General features: G+C 35.7%; 1 protein-coding gene across 2 annotated transcripts in view; it reads left to right on the forward strand.

Annotated features, from left to right (window-relative positions):
* The window catches only part of LOC140527289 (putative ferric-chelate reductase 1), a 55703-nt gene that overhangs the window by 35015 nt on the left and 5464 nt on the right, over nt 1-15224 (forward strand). For both annotated transcript variants that reach the window (XM_072644101.1, XM_072644102.1), the window contains 7 exons: nt 1075-1269; nt 4588-4689; nt 6240-6381; nt 7653-7769; nt 8237-8349; nt 10527-10610; nt 13963-14060. In XM_072644101.1, the coding sequence (XP_072500202.1) occupies nt 1075-1269; nt 4588-4689; nt 6240-6381; nt 7653-7769; nt 8237-8349; nt 10527-10610; nt 13963-14060 (851 nt within the window). The remainder of the gene's footprint in view (nt 1-1074; nt 1270-4587; nt 4690-6239; nt 6382-7652; nt 7770-8236; nt 8350-10526; nt 10611-13962; nt 14061-15224) is intronic.

Below are 15224 nucleotides of genomic sequence, written 5' to 3' on the forward strand. Positions count from 1 at the left end.
AGAATATGGCACAATTCCATCAAGTATGTATGGAGTATTTACTATGTGTTAAACTCTATACTAATATTATGGGAAAAAGAAAAAAATGCAAGAGGTTTTCTTGCTTTCTAGATGGGGCTGGGGAGGAGAAAGGGAAAGAATGTGAATCTAAAAATAAAAGAAAACTGAATTTTAAAAAAATTAAAGAAATATACCCAACCTATCTTCAAGAAGTTCATAATCTAAAACTTGAAAGGTGAGATCTAGAATCGAATCTAGGCAAATATTACATAAATAAATAGGAACATCAAAAGATCTCTTACAATGTGTCTGATCAGCAGTTTGAACTCCCTCAGAGGAAAACATGAATAATTTAGTGGAAAAATCCTGGGCAGTTGCTTAAGGTATATATAGAGGTTAAATGACTTGCCCTGGGCAGTAAGTTTGAAATATAAGTACTGAACCCAGGCCTTCTGACTCTAAACTTAGACACTAAGCCAAACCACTAGATTGCACCAGAAAAAATAGCAGTGTATGCAACCTCCTAGACAATAAGAGCAAAGTAAAAAAATAAATAGAAATATATTTAAGCCCACCTAACTCACATTCACTTTGTCGATTTAGTTAGACCCAGATCTACACACACCTGTGTTTAGATATCACATTGACATTCAACCCCCACCTAACCATTGTTATTAGACTGAGCTATTTGAGAACAGGGGCTATTTTTTGCCTTTCCTTAACACATAATAGGTGCTTAATAAATTCTAGTTGACTTTATTTGACTTGCCCAAAACTGGATTAGGTAAAATGTCATTATAGACACATTTGGTTAAGAAAAAAAAGGATAGTCAACTTAATATTATTATAGTGGGAGTTTGTCACTGCTCTGGGATTCAGTCACAATTTAGAAACATCATGGTTCAGGGCAGCCTTAAGCAAGGTATGCTTGCATATTTCTAAATCCTAAAGTGAGATCCGAGCATGTTTATTTTGGGGAACATTTTTCAGTTTTATTTACTCTGCATTTTATAATTTTTTCAGATCTAATTTAATTTTGAAAACAATTTTTTTTTTTTTGCATTTTGCCTACAGACGTTGCAATCAATGAATTCCAGCAACTGTGGTAAAAGCAAGTTTTGTTTCAGAAGTCCGGAAAACTGTGACCCCAGGGAGAGTAATTGTCTGTTCATGTCTTCTGAATGGCTAGATGGTCAAGGTTTCAGATTTGAAATGAGCAGCCCTTCTGAGGGCTATGTTTCCATTGGATTTTCCAGTGATACTTTAATGGTAAGTCACATGTCTTGCCTCAAAAGGCAAGGAAGACACTTTCAGACAAAAGGTAGGAATCTGATACCAAGCTGGATGGTAGATACTGTGCTTAGATAATCCTTTGAAACCTAAATGGGATCAAGCAAGATAATAACTGACTTTGTATAACACTATCAAACTGACAAAATGCCTTATGTGCATAATGATTTCATTTAAGCCTTATAACTCCTATGTGAGGTAGATGATATTGTCCCTAGTTTACAGATGAGGACATTGAAGTTCAGGGAGCTTACGTGGCATGTTGTACAGCTAATAATGGTCATTTATAGCCAAAGCTTCATGATTCTAGGTCCAAAACTGTATACACTATGGATAGAAAGTGGTTTATTTTCTAAAGTTGTTTTAATTCTGTACTCCTATGAAAGAAAGTTATTAATTGGTTTTGAGCAGAGGTTCTTAAGCTGAGGTCCACAGACACACCCCTCCCAAAGGGGTCCATGAATAGATTTAAGGAATTCCATGAATTTGAATAGGGAAAAATAAAACTTTATTTCAAGATATTTGTTTTCCTTTGCAATCCTATATATTTTATTTTCTGTGATTAAAAACACTTCTGAGAAGGGGTCCAATTTTGTTGTTCAGTTATTTTTTAGTAACGTCTAACTCTTTGTGACCCCATTTGGGGTTTGCCATTTCTTCCTCCAGCTCATTTTACAGATGAGAAAACTGAGGCAAACAGGGTGAAGTGACTTACTCAGGGTCACACAGTTAGTAAGTGTCTGAGACCAGATTTCAACTAGGGAAGACGAGTCTTTCTGAATCCAGGCCCAGCACTCTATCCATTTTAGCTGCCCCTGAAGAGGTCCATAGCCTTTGCCAAAGGGGCCCATGACACCAAATAGTTAAGAATACTTGGTTTAAAGGGTTTGTTCAATCTTGATTATTTCCAATTTATTATCTTCTTATGCCTTGAGAGTCAAATGTTCATACATTTTGGGACTCTTTTAGGAAATGTTGAATACATGCATACACATGCAGAGTTAATTACAAAAACACATTTTTCTCATCAAAGAAACAAGAAGGAAACAGGAAGAAGGAGGTGGGGAATAAGAAGGTATAAAGATTAAGGAAGGGGGTTAGTCCTAAGCAAAACAAACTCCAAAGATGGAGCTCTTTTTTGGTGGCAAAGGATTGGAAACTGAAGGGATGCCCATAAGTTGGGGAATGGCTGAAGAAGTTATAGTGAATGGATATGATAGAATACTATTGTGCTGTAAGACATTAGGAAGGGGCTAGTTTCAGAGAAACCTGGAAAGACCTGTATGAACTGATACAGAGGGAAGAGAATAGAACCATGAAAATAATCCATACATAATGACATTTTTGTAAAGATAAACAATTTGGAGACAGGAACTATGACCAGCAGATTTATAAGCCATGATCCTAGAGGACTCATGATGAAACATACTACCAACCTCCTGAGAGGTTCTTTTTCAGTACAGTCAATACAGGGATTTGTTTCTCTTGACTCTGCATGTTTGTAATGTAATTTTTGCTTTTCTTTCTTTCTCAGTGAGGTAAGGAGGGGAAGTAATGTTGGAAGGAGAGAAGGAAGATTTTTTTCTGGTTAAAAAAATAATTTTAAAAGTCAACGTAAAAAATTATTTGTTTTTAAAAGGAAAGAATGAGTCATCTTCACATAAGAACTTGATGCTAGGGACTTCAACTTTTCTCTTAAGGATTAAATACTTTTCATTTTCCTTATGATTTGGAGGAGGGGGAGGGCAAGTGCAAGGTTAGAAAGAGATAGCTATGGTTCTCTTCCCATTCAGGATTCAAATTAAAGAAAGTAGAGCAGGACAGTAGTAGTGTCTTGAAGATCAATAATTTGATCACAATCAATTAATGCGAAAGCCCTGTTTTAGTAGATATGATTTTCAACCATGAACTTAGATCAAGGCCTTAAAGCCAGGAAGGTCTGTGTTCAAATCCAACCTTTTATACATAATAACTGTATGATCCTAGGCAAGCCATTTAAACTCTCACTGCTCTAAGGAAGCTCTCTAAGTGTATTAGTTTCAGGGACTGTACAAACCTGTAGGGGTTTCCTCACCTGGGAATTCCATATACCACAGGTAAATCAGTCAACAAGCATTTCTCAAGAGCTAACTGTGTTCCAGGCGCTGCGCTAAGCACTGGAAGATTCAAAGAAGGTCAAAGAACTCATATCCTTAGAGGGATCCAACCTCTGTTCCTATTCCTATCCTATCTCTATCCATAGCTTCACAAAAATAGAGCAGATAAATAAACTAAACTGGGGTTCTAAGAGGAGAATCTGGCTGAGGCCATGGTCTGTGTTTTCCTGATAAAAAATTGCCAGATTTGTTTGTTTGTTTTATGGGATTTCTTTTTATTTTTTTTCCATATTAGTTATTTTGTGCAAGAAAATAAAAGAAGGAAAAAGAGGGAAGGAAAGAGAGTGAGAGAGAGAGAGAGGGAGAGGGAAGGAGGGAAAGAAAGAATGAAGAAAAGGAAGGAAGGAAGAAAGGAAGGAAAGGAAAGGGAAGGGAAGGAAGGAAAAAAAGAAAGAAGGAAAGAAGGAAGGAAAGAAACAAACAAGCTGTACTTCAGTCTGTATTCAAACATCACTCTGGAGGTGGATAGCATTTTTTATCAAGTCCTTTAGGAATTGTCTTTGGATTATTGTGTTGTTGAGAATAGCTAAGTCATTCATAGGTGATAGTTGTATGACATTTCTGTTACTGTATACAATGTTCTCCTGGTTCTGCTCACTTCATTTTGTATCAGTTCGTATAGGATTTTCCAGAGTATTTTTCTGAAATCATCTTACTTGTCATTTCTTATAGCACAATACTACTCCATTACAATAATATACCAAAATTTGTTCAGTCATTTCCCAGTTGATGGGCATCCCCTCAAATTTCCAATTCTTAGCCACCACAAAAACAGCTACTGTAAATATTTTTGTATAAATATGTTCTTCACATACACACACACACACACACACACACACACACACACACACTCTCTTTTTCTTAAATCTCTTTGGGATACAGACCCAGTGTGGTATTGTCCAATCAAAGGGTATACACAGTTTGATAACCCTTTGGGAGTAGTTCCAAATTGCTGTCCAAAATGGTGAATCAATACACCTCTTACAGTATTCCTTTTTAGAAATAAATTTGATAGAGAGTTCTATAGATACATTAAGCCATCTAGTATCTTTCCTTCAATTGGCCATTCGTTTTTAGTATTTAGGTTTTATATTCTGTGTTAATCATGAAATTTTTCTGAGCGTTGATGTCTCTTTTCTAGGGGAATGATGATGTTTATATCTGCTTGCTGAATGAGACTGGACAAGTAATAGTACAATATGCTTCAACAGCTGGCCGAACACGTCCAACTATTAAACCCTTGGTAATGCTGTTACTCTATACTCCTTAACTCTTCTTATACTTCTTGTTATATTAAGGATAGGAGATAGATCACTGACCTTTGCAGTGCTTGTGTTAAAAAATATTGGTGAAAGTCATACTTTGTTCCCTTGAATAAAAAAATAAAATGAAACAGTAATTTTTTGTATAAAGAAGAAAACTTTGAATGCTAGATACATCTTATAGTCATCAATGTCTATCACATCTGACTCAATCAAATTACCTTTGATTTGAATGATAAGAATGATTGCATGATGTTTGTAGATCAAACACAGATCACTATATAAAGTGCCTTGCAAAATTTAAAGCAACATATGAATGTTGAATATTAATAATAGCATTTATATGGTACTTAAAATGTTATCTCATTTGACCCTTACAACAGCTCTGTGTTACTACTAATGCATAGCTAGGAAAATTTTCCTGACAGCATAGATTTAGAGCTAGAAGAGACTTCAAAGATCATTTATTCCAACCTCCCTCATTTTCCAAATGAGCAAAGTAAGTCTTTGAGAAGTTCAATGATTTGCTCAAGGTTGGAGGTGGAATTTGAACACTAGTATTCTGGTCACAAAAATAGTGCTGATTAATTTTTACTTATGTACAAATTACAAATTATTACCTATCCAGGTTTGCTGTAATTAAAAGTCCCATATATACTCACAGAATGCAACAAAACTAAGTTCTGTCCAACAAATAATTAAAGTTGCATAGTTTATAGTGTTGGAAGATTTATAAAATGTTGTTTTTTACTATGATGTTGAAAGTAAAAAACTCAACCTTGTGAGATGGTCCTAAAATGGAGTTAAATTACTACAGACAAGGTGTACCTCACTTTAAAACTATGTTTCTGAGAAGTTGCACGTAAACTGGCTTTTTGCTCTTTGAAACCTATTTCAAGCGGAAAAAACACTAAGAATCAAATGAGATAACGTTTCAAGTACCATGTAAGTGTTAGTATTAACATTTAATATTAATATGTTGCTTTAAGTTTTCTGAAGCACTTTATATAGCAATCTATACTTGATCTCCAAATAAACATCATGCAATCATTCTTATCATTCAAACCAAAGGTAACTGGAATAGATTCTAACCCTGGCTTTGACACTCTGGCTTTCTAGCCCTGACACCATGGACAAATCTTTTATGCCCTTTGATCTTCCTTTTCCTCATTCATAAAATGAATACCTCCCCTGCCTATCTGATCCAATGAGATAATGTCAGGTAGCTCAGTGTTTTATAGAATAAAGTCCACGTGCGCGCACACACACACACACACACACACACGCGCGCGCACATTATTTGCTTTATCAATGAGGATTTGCTTGCTTAAAATGAAGCATTCCTGTAATGCCAAAAAAAAATTTTTTTATTGTGCTTTATAATGTTTTCACTGGACAGAAAATAGGTGAAACTTGACAAAATAAAAATAAAGATGAAACTTTAAAAATTTAATTACAGTGTTTCAGAGAATTTTCTAATGGAAATAAAGCATCCAGAAATTACAGTAATCATCTGTCTGCCTTGTTGTAGGGTGAAGTGAGAAATATAGAGACATCTTTCAACAATGGTATCATCAAGTGCAGTTTTATCACCAACAATCCCATATCAATTGAACAAAATGATTCTGATGGCCTCTACTATGTTTTTCTGACTTTGGGACCAGTTCAGGATGGTGAGTGACATTACTCCAGATTTACATAGGCTCCCATGGGACTTGCCACCATGCTTCCCTTATAACGCTGGTAGGATGGGATATTCCCACTGTAGGTACAGGAAATGAAAGGGTCTTTTGCAAGCCTTACAATGGCCCTTTTAGGTATTCTACCCTTTATTCCTTTCCCATATTTTATCATTTCTTCTGTTTATTTCTTTGATTATCTCTTACATTTTTAGTGTATTTTTAACATAGAAAATTTCCTAAGTGATTTTACCAAAAAGCAAAACAAACTATGTTTTTCAGAGCTTTAGAAAGATCTCAAAGAGGATTGAAGGGCTAGGGTTTTTTTAAGAACTATTAAACATTCTTCTTTTATATTGGCATTATCCTCATCCCTGTCATTTTCTGTCTTATAGACCCACTGGGTATAGACTTCAGTGATGAAAGGGAGAAATACAAGAAGGGGAAAAATTGTTTTTCCCAATCTTCCCCCTTGCCCATCTTTTTGAGAAGCTATAAGCACCTAATGTAAGAATCAGTAAATGAGTGCAATGATTGCCAAACTGTGTTCCATGGAACCCAACAATTCTGCAGGACTTTCCAAGTGGCTCTGTGAAGAAATGAATAGTCTGATTTGTAGTGTTTGCTGATTTCCAAGCTATAAATATATTAAGAAATTTAACAATTGAATCTGGGAAGAGCTGGCCCCAGTACATTCTCACATGGGTCTCTTTGGTTGTCTAATGAAGCTTGTGACCCCTTCTTAAAAGAATATCACTAAATGAATAAAATAAAATACACAACAACAAAAGAAACTAGTTATATTGAAATAAAGACTAATTTCTTTTCCCATCCATGTTTGTGGACCCCTAGAACTAAAGGATCATTAAACATCCTCCCCACTTTGAAAACCTGGGCTCCTAATGTCATATACAAACTAAAGCAAACCTCGGACTTTAGATAAAGCCATATACTTGTAATTCACATAATTCCCCACAGTTCTCTGCATTAAGAAAGAAAGTTAAATAGAACTATGACTCCAAATTCAAGAAAATATAATACATAACAACCTTATAAGAGCTGTAAAACCATCTTTAGATTGATGAAATATCAGTGCCCTAGATTAGTAGACATTCCTGAATATAATGCTGCAGCTGTCTTGGTGAAACCCATTTTCAATGTCACATTCTCTTAAAATATAGATCAAAGATTTTCCTGATTGTCTTTACACACCTACATGCATTCAATATTCTTCCTACTGACTATTTCAATGTTAATATTTGCAGGATCTATACGGAAACATCCTGATAGTCCTTTAATAACATCTCAGAAAGTAAACATTTCCAAACCAACAGAATCAGGAGGTTCCTTCCTATCTACACCAATTCTTATTAAAGTTCATGGTATGTATATTTTTATGGGTCTTTCCCTAACTGATGAATAAAGAAATGGGATTGCTTGAAGTTTTCATTATTCAACTCTTCTTAACTGGTTTAATTAATTAATTTAATTAATCAAAGCTTAAAGAAGAAGTTAAAAAGTTTCTTAAAGTTGATGTATTTGGACAGGAGAGCAAAGGGAAAAGGGAACGAGAGAGATGCCCTTAGTAGTTTGGTGAGCAGGGGTATCTAGCTTTATGAGTTTGGGTTTTGTTCAGTCGTTTACCTTCATGCAGAGAGAAGGGCTGAGGGTCCAGTGGGGGAAAGAAGTCTACTGCTCTGTAGGCAGGAGGTTTCATAAGTATAAACTGGGCTTTAAACACTGAATGAGCAAGATGAAACTTAAGTAACAGCATAACGCAACAATAGCTGGAGAGCATAAGGTCTATTTAGATAAAAATGTATCATTGCTTCTGCCCTTTTAATAACAGGTTCTATGATGCTTGTCGCCTGGATGACATTAGGAAGCGTAGGCATGGTCTTTGCCCATTACTGGAAAGGTGTGATGGTACAACAAGTCCTTGGCAAAGAGCTCTGGTTTCAGGTTTGTGACTGACTGTGAATGTGGAGCATCTGAAAATGTGTCCAGAGTTCTGCCATCATTTGGCATAGTAATGAACCTGTCCCACTTTTACAACAGAACCAAAAGCTTTTTTATTTCCCCTCATGTGGGTTTTTCTTGTAAATTGTTATCTTGCCTTTATTACAGGCTGTTAAACTTTACATTTGTTCGGTTTGTAACTATAAATCCACTTATGCTGAGAAACCAAAAGAGAGAAGTCAGATTAAGCAGCTGAAGTCACTGCATATCACAAACTAAGGCGAATAATTTTATTTTTTTTAGTTAACAGAGATTGTATTTTGAAGTCATATGTTGTCTTCCCCCATGAGAATGTAAGCTCCTTGAAGACAGACACTGTCTTCCTTTTTGCTTGTATTTCGATCCCCGGAGCTAAGTAGTATCCAGCACACAATGAGTGATTAATTAATGTTGTTGACTTACCTTGACTTGAAACAGACAGACATGAGAATGTATAGTCAAGTAGACAACAATCATTTATTGCTATGTGTCAGGATGTACTAAGCATTGTAAATACAAAGAAAAGGCAAAAAACATGGTTTCTGTCCTCAGAGAGTTCACTTGTAATAGGAGAGAAAACATGTAAGTAACTATGTACATACAAGATATGTTGCTGAATCATTTTTCAGTTGTATCTGACTCTTCATGATTTCATTTGGGATTTTCTCAACAAAGAGACTGGAGTGGTTTGCCGTTTTCTTCTCCAACTCATTTTACAGATGAGGAAACTGAGGCAAACAGGGAGAAGTGTAGAAAGAATACTAGAAAGAGGGCTGAGCTTGGAGGTGGGACTTGGCTTTAAAGCTTACTAGCTAGTAATTATGTGTGACTCTGAACACTTCATGTGATCTCTGTGATTCCCAGTTTCCTCATTATAAAACAAGTACAGGACGGCACTAACTGCTCCCACAGGTTATTTTGAGTATAACACTCAGTAAACCTTAAAAGCACTAGAGAAATGTGAGTTTTTAAAATTTCAATACATACTAAAGCACCTTTGGATATTTTAAAAACAGCTTTCTAAAATTGTTAATTGAATAACTGGTAGCTGTTGAGAGACCACATGGCACAGTGAAGAATAGACAACTGAAATCAAGAAGGTTTGGATTCAAGTCCCTCCTCAGACACCTACTGGCTACGTATCAAGGATATACTGGCAAATGTTTAACAACCAGCTCTCAAAAAAAAAGTATACATAGCACACCTTTAAGTTTAACCTGCTTTCTTAACATTTTCTCTGTCACTTTCTTAAGTTGAGACGATTAACAGAACAATAAAGCAAGCTCTGATTTGTTTCATTTGCCAATTTCCAAGGTGTAAATGCTCATACACCAGTGGGAGGCTGTAACCAAACCCCTTTTTGCAGATGATATGATGATATACTTAGAGAATCCTAGAGAATCAACTAAAAAACTACTTGAAATGATAAACAAATTTAGCAAAATTCCAGGATATAAAATATTTTTATGTATTACTGACAAAACCCAACAGCAAGAGATAGAAAGAGAAATTGCATTTAAAGTTACCGTAGGCATTTTAAAATATTTGGGAAACTGCCAGCCAAAACAGACCCAGGAACTATTTGAACACAATTACAAACACTTTTCACACAAATAAAGTCAGATCTAAATAATTGGAATAACAACAGTTGCTCATGGGTAGGCTGAGCTAATATAATAAAAATGACAATTCTATGTAAATTAATTTACTTATTCAGTGCCATACTAATTCAACTACCAAAAAATTATTTTATAGAGCTAGAAAAAATAATAGAATTCATTTTGAAGAAAAAAATGTCCAGAATATCAAAGGAATTAATGAAAAGAAATGCTAGGGAAGGTGGCCTAACCATACCAGATCTTAAATTGTATTATAAAGCAGTAATCATCAAAACTACTTGGTACTGACTAAGAGATACAGGGGCAGATCAGTGGAATAGGTCACTTATCGGTGAATAAGTCATGATGCCCTAGGCAACTCTCTAAGACTACATACAGTCTGCTGAGAAAGTGCCAGCCTTCCTTAGTGGAGGGAGTTTCCTTAAATGAGAATTCCCTATACCAATGAAATTAGAATGTGAGCTCTCCCCAAAGACAAGGGCCAAGCTTTTTGTTTATTTTGTGTTGTTCCATTTTTTTTAGGTCCACATATCTCTGATGACATTGACAGTGATATCCGTAATAATAGCTTTTATACTGCCCTTTGTACATGTCCAAGGATGGAGTGTAAGTTGATCTTCCATTTTATTGTTGTTAAGTAGTTATTAATTTTGTAGTGTTGGGTGAAACTGTAAATATCTTCTGATTGTTTGCACCTTGGTTTCACTAATAACTAATGATTCATAGGTGAATGTGGGATTGAATTTAGAAGATTATATAAAGAACATGAGTCACTTGTGCTAAATGCCATCTAATAGATATCAGGAACAAAGTTTCTACTTTCATCCCCAGCTCTAGTTCCAAGTTCTTTTAAGAAGCAGGTCCAGGTATCTACAATGACACACAGGGGCAGATGTAGATGGAAGCATATCAATACCCCTATGTGAGGTCAATACTTCTCAACTTTTTGCATGTGTAAATTTCTAAATATGTCACAGTAAATCTAAAAGGACATTAAGAGGAAGATGAATAAGTAGAAGTAAGCAATGGATATCCTGGACTATTGACCAAAATTGGTGAGAGGCATATAATGGTGAGGTGATGCCATATTTTTTTTCTTTGCTACAAGGCACTTGAAAATGTGGTACTAAAAGAGAGCAAGAGATATTAATTTCAATTAGAGAAATATTTATTAGGTACTTACTATGTGACAGCCCTCTTACTCCTCTTCAGCACATTGAGGGAGGGGAGGATGTTGGGGGAAGAAAATCCACTGGCTATGATCCTGGAACATAAATGGCCTCTTTAATGAATAGGTCAACTCCCCCCCATTGGGATTATGTTTACTGGGGTGGGGAATGAAAAGCGAGGCTACTCTCCTCAACGTGTCTTCAGGATTGGGAACTTTTGCTACACTTTGCCAAAATAGTGATGTGTAGTGATGCTGGCCAATAACTGATTAGGTTATAAATTTTTCTGCTGCAAGAGGTCTTTAAGAACACCCAATATGGCTCCCCAAAAAAGTAGGGGATGCAATTTGGATTTTTTGTGGGTATTTCCTCTAATTAAATTATAAATCCTGAGTGTATTAATATAGACGCACACCTCAGTGAATCTATGATATCCACAGTGGGGTATTCTTCCAGTGGTACAAATCACAATTCATCAATGCCTGCCCATGAGTGGGCTTTTTATCCATGCCCGCCTGTAAATACTCCACAGGGGATCCACCCATTGTATTAGGTAGGGAGACCTTCCTCAGGTTTTCCTAATATCACATCTACCCCTTGCTTTCACTAAGTTCACCAATGCTTCTTTTTTTCATCAAATATTTCTCTGACATGACTTCTGAGCATTTCCTTATTATGCAATGTGTTGTAGCCCACTCACTGGGTACCTCTCCATTGTCCCTTAAATATTCCTTTAATTCTTCAGAGATTCTTGTATGACTTGGTACATGGTAACATCAGAAGAATAGTGGGCTCTGTGTGTGTGTGTGTATTTGCAGTAGAGATGGGGGAGGTCATATGGAGAAACTTTGTGATATCAAAAGAATTGTAGAGTTCCTCAAAGGCAATCCAGTCCATTCTCCTCCCATAAAATTCTGGACTCAGATCTGTTTTTGTTCTTGATACTAAAAATATGACTAATCTAAATGACAGAATCCTAAAGTCTTAGAGTTTACCTTGTCTGATCTGTACCTGAACTAGAATCTCCTCTACCAAATTTCTAGCTAATGCTCACCTAGTCTTCAAATCTACAGTGATAGTCTCTCTACCTACTGATGAAAAAGTAGTTTTGGAAGGAATCATCCTAACTCACTGGATGATCTCACTAGGTTATAATTATGATTAACCCTGAATAAGGTGAAATTTAACATAGGCAAATAAAAAAGTCTTCCATTTGGGTTTAGAATTATTAACTTCATAAGTATGAGATCTTAGAAATGCTACTAGACCACAATTTGTCTGAAAAGATAGGAAGGTTTTAGGGTAGGCAGGTTCAATATGAAATAATAGTGTATGTTACAGGCAGCCCAAGTAAATACTGTCTTAGATGGAATTGAGGAACATAATGCCCATAAAAAGAAAGGTGATGGTTCCATTGTACTCTGCCTTGGTCAGACCATATCTGGAGTTTTGTGCCCAGTTTGGGGCACCACAATTTAGAGAAGGATGAACATGCCCAGAAGAGAGAAATCAGGCTAGTGAGAAGAGATTAAAAAATAATAATAAGGTCATTTAATTCACTACTAACCAATAGCCTAGTTCTAGACACCCTTGAAACTCTTAGTTGGTCAGTTGAGCTTTGAAGGTCAGTCTTTGAAGAAATGTTTAGCTTGCAGAAAAGACAGGAGGTGAGAGACATGCTAACTGTCTTCAAGGATATGAAGGACTGTCCTATGGAAGAAAGAGTTAACTTACTTTTTTCTTAGCCTCAGAGCTTGAAACTAAGCTCAAGCAATGGAAAGACATAGAATGTGCCTGGAGGGAAGATTATTTAATTATTTTTGTCTTTGTATCTCCACTGCCTACTATTACATTTTTAACAGATTCTTAATAAGTAGTGATAATGGATGTTGCAAACAGACGGATGTAGGCTTAATGTAAGAAAAGGTTTCCAACCATTTGAGCTATCCAAAATTGGAACTGGCTACCTCATGAGATGTAATGGGTTCCTTCCACTGAAGGTCTTTAGGAAGAGACTAGATGACCACTTTGAAAACGTATCACAGAGGGTGTTTTTTTTTTCTTTTTTGTTATTCCGAGATAGATTCTGAGATCCCTTGCAACCATAGGATTCTGTGATTCCTTTGAGTTCTAGGAATTCAGTAACTATCCTAATCACCTACCTTTTATCTGTGCTATTGCTCTGCCTCATGATGTTCAGATGTCTGCTTTTGCTTCACTGTGCCACTTCGTAAGAAAAAGAAAAAAGTCTTAAAATGTTACATGACTACAAATAAAATTTCTTTAGGTAATAAAACTGAGGCACATGAATAGAGATAGGGACTGGACTTTGTGATTCTACTGGTCTAGCACCCTCTACCAAGGCAGGTCAACACCTTCTTCACTACTCAGAATCTTAAGAGAGTTGTCTGGGATATTGCTAGGTCAAGTGATTTGTCAAGAGTTAGCCAGTCCTCAAACAATAGAACCAATAAATTGAGATCCTCCTCAAATTTCATTCTTTTCTTACCATTCATTCTTCTTCATGTATGTTAAGAAAAATTTTTGCATTAAAAGCCTCATATTACTATTACTTACAAACTGCTTTTGTCATTTCAGGAAAATGGACTACTTTAGCATTTAAACAAAATTATATGTTTATGCAGAACGTAACAGATGTGAATTCTAAGTGGTAGCTGCCAATGTGTGTGAATGGGCAAAGTGAAATTAATGTATTAAGAAAGTGACAGCTGCTCTTAACAACTGATTTTTAAAAAATTATCAAAATAGGCAATCTATTTCTTCTACAGGGCAATCGGCCTCATCCTATAATTGGTTGTATTGTAATGGTACTGGCTTTCCTTCAACCAGTGATTGCTATCTTTCGACCTCCACCTCATCATAAAAGGTAAATACCCTTTAAAATGGGGGATTTCAAAATAAGAGTTATTTAATTCACTCCTAACCAGTAACACAATTGTAGATACCCTTGAAATCCACTAATATTAATTATAAGTCTGAGAGTTAGAACTTCAGGGAATACTGTAAGTGAAAAGTACAAAAAAACAGCTGACCTAAAATGACTGGGTAGACTAACCCAGCCCTAAGTAAAATCCCTTCTTGTAATATCTCTGAAAGGTTTTCCAAGCCTTTCCTTAGCTCCAGTGAAAGGAGAAACACTAGGCAGCCTATTCCACTTTTAGATATGTCCAATTGTTAGATTTTTTTTTCTAGATTGAACCTAAATCTGCCTGACTTCCATATATTACTATTTCTAATTCTGCTCTCTGTAGTCAAGCCAAATCATTCCATATGACAGTCCTTCAGATACTCAAAATGGCCTATCTATGGAAAGTTTTCTCTTCTCCATGCTACTCATTTCCTTCAGCTAATCTTCATTTAGATTAGCTTCTAGTACTTTTCTCCATCCTGGTCACCTTCCTCTAGATACATTTCAGTTTGTCAATATCCTTCCTAAAATATGGTTTCCAAGTTCAGGATTCCAGATATGACCTAATCAAGGCACAGTAGAATATACTGAATAGGATTTCTCTTATTTCAGATACAGTTACTATTTTCTAAGGTCCCATCTCTTAACGTATGAATCTATTAATGCAACCTAAGTTTACAATAACATTTTTGACTGACAGCCTTTATCTGTGTAATTTTTTTAACTTAAGTATAAGAAGTTATTAAATTTATTCTTTCCTTGTTTCACTACCTTAGATTAAGCTCATTATTCTAGTCTATAGAGATATTTTTGGATTCTGTCTTCCAACATTAATCAATCAATAACATTTATTAAGTGTCTACTATTTTCCAGGAACTCTAAGTGCCCTGGTTACAAAAAAAGGCAAAAGATAGTCCCTTTCCTCAAGGAACTTACAATCTAATGGGGAAGACAACATGTGAATGAATACATATAAAGCAAACTATATACAGGATAAATAGGAAATTATGAAAAAAGGCACTGGAGTTGAGAGGAGTTGGAAAAGGCTTCCTATAGAAGGTGATATTTTAACTGGGACTTAAAGGAAGTCAAGGAAGTCAGTAGTCAGAGCAGAAGATCTAT

This window comes from Notamacropus eugenii, chromosome 2 (genome assembly GCF_028372415.1).
Source record: "Notamacropus eugenii isolate mMacEug1 chromosome 2, mMacEug1.pri_v2, whole genome shotgun sequence".
NCBI classification, from domain to species: domain Eukaryota; kingdom Metazoa; phylum Chordata; class Mammalia; order Diprotodontia; family Macropodidae; genus Notamacropus; species Notamacropus eugenii.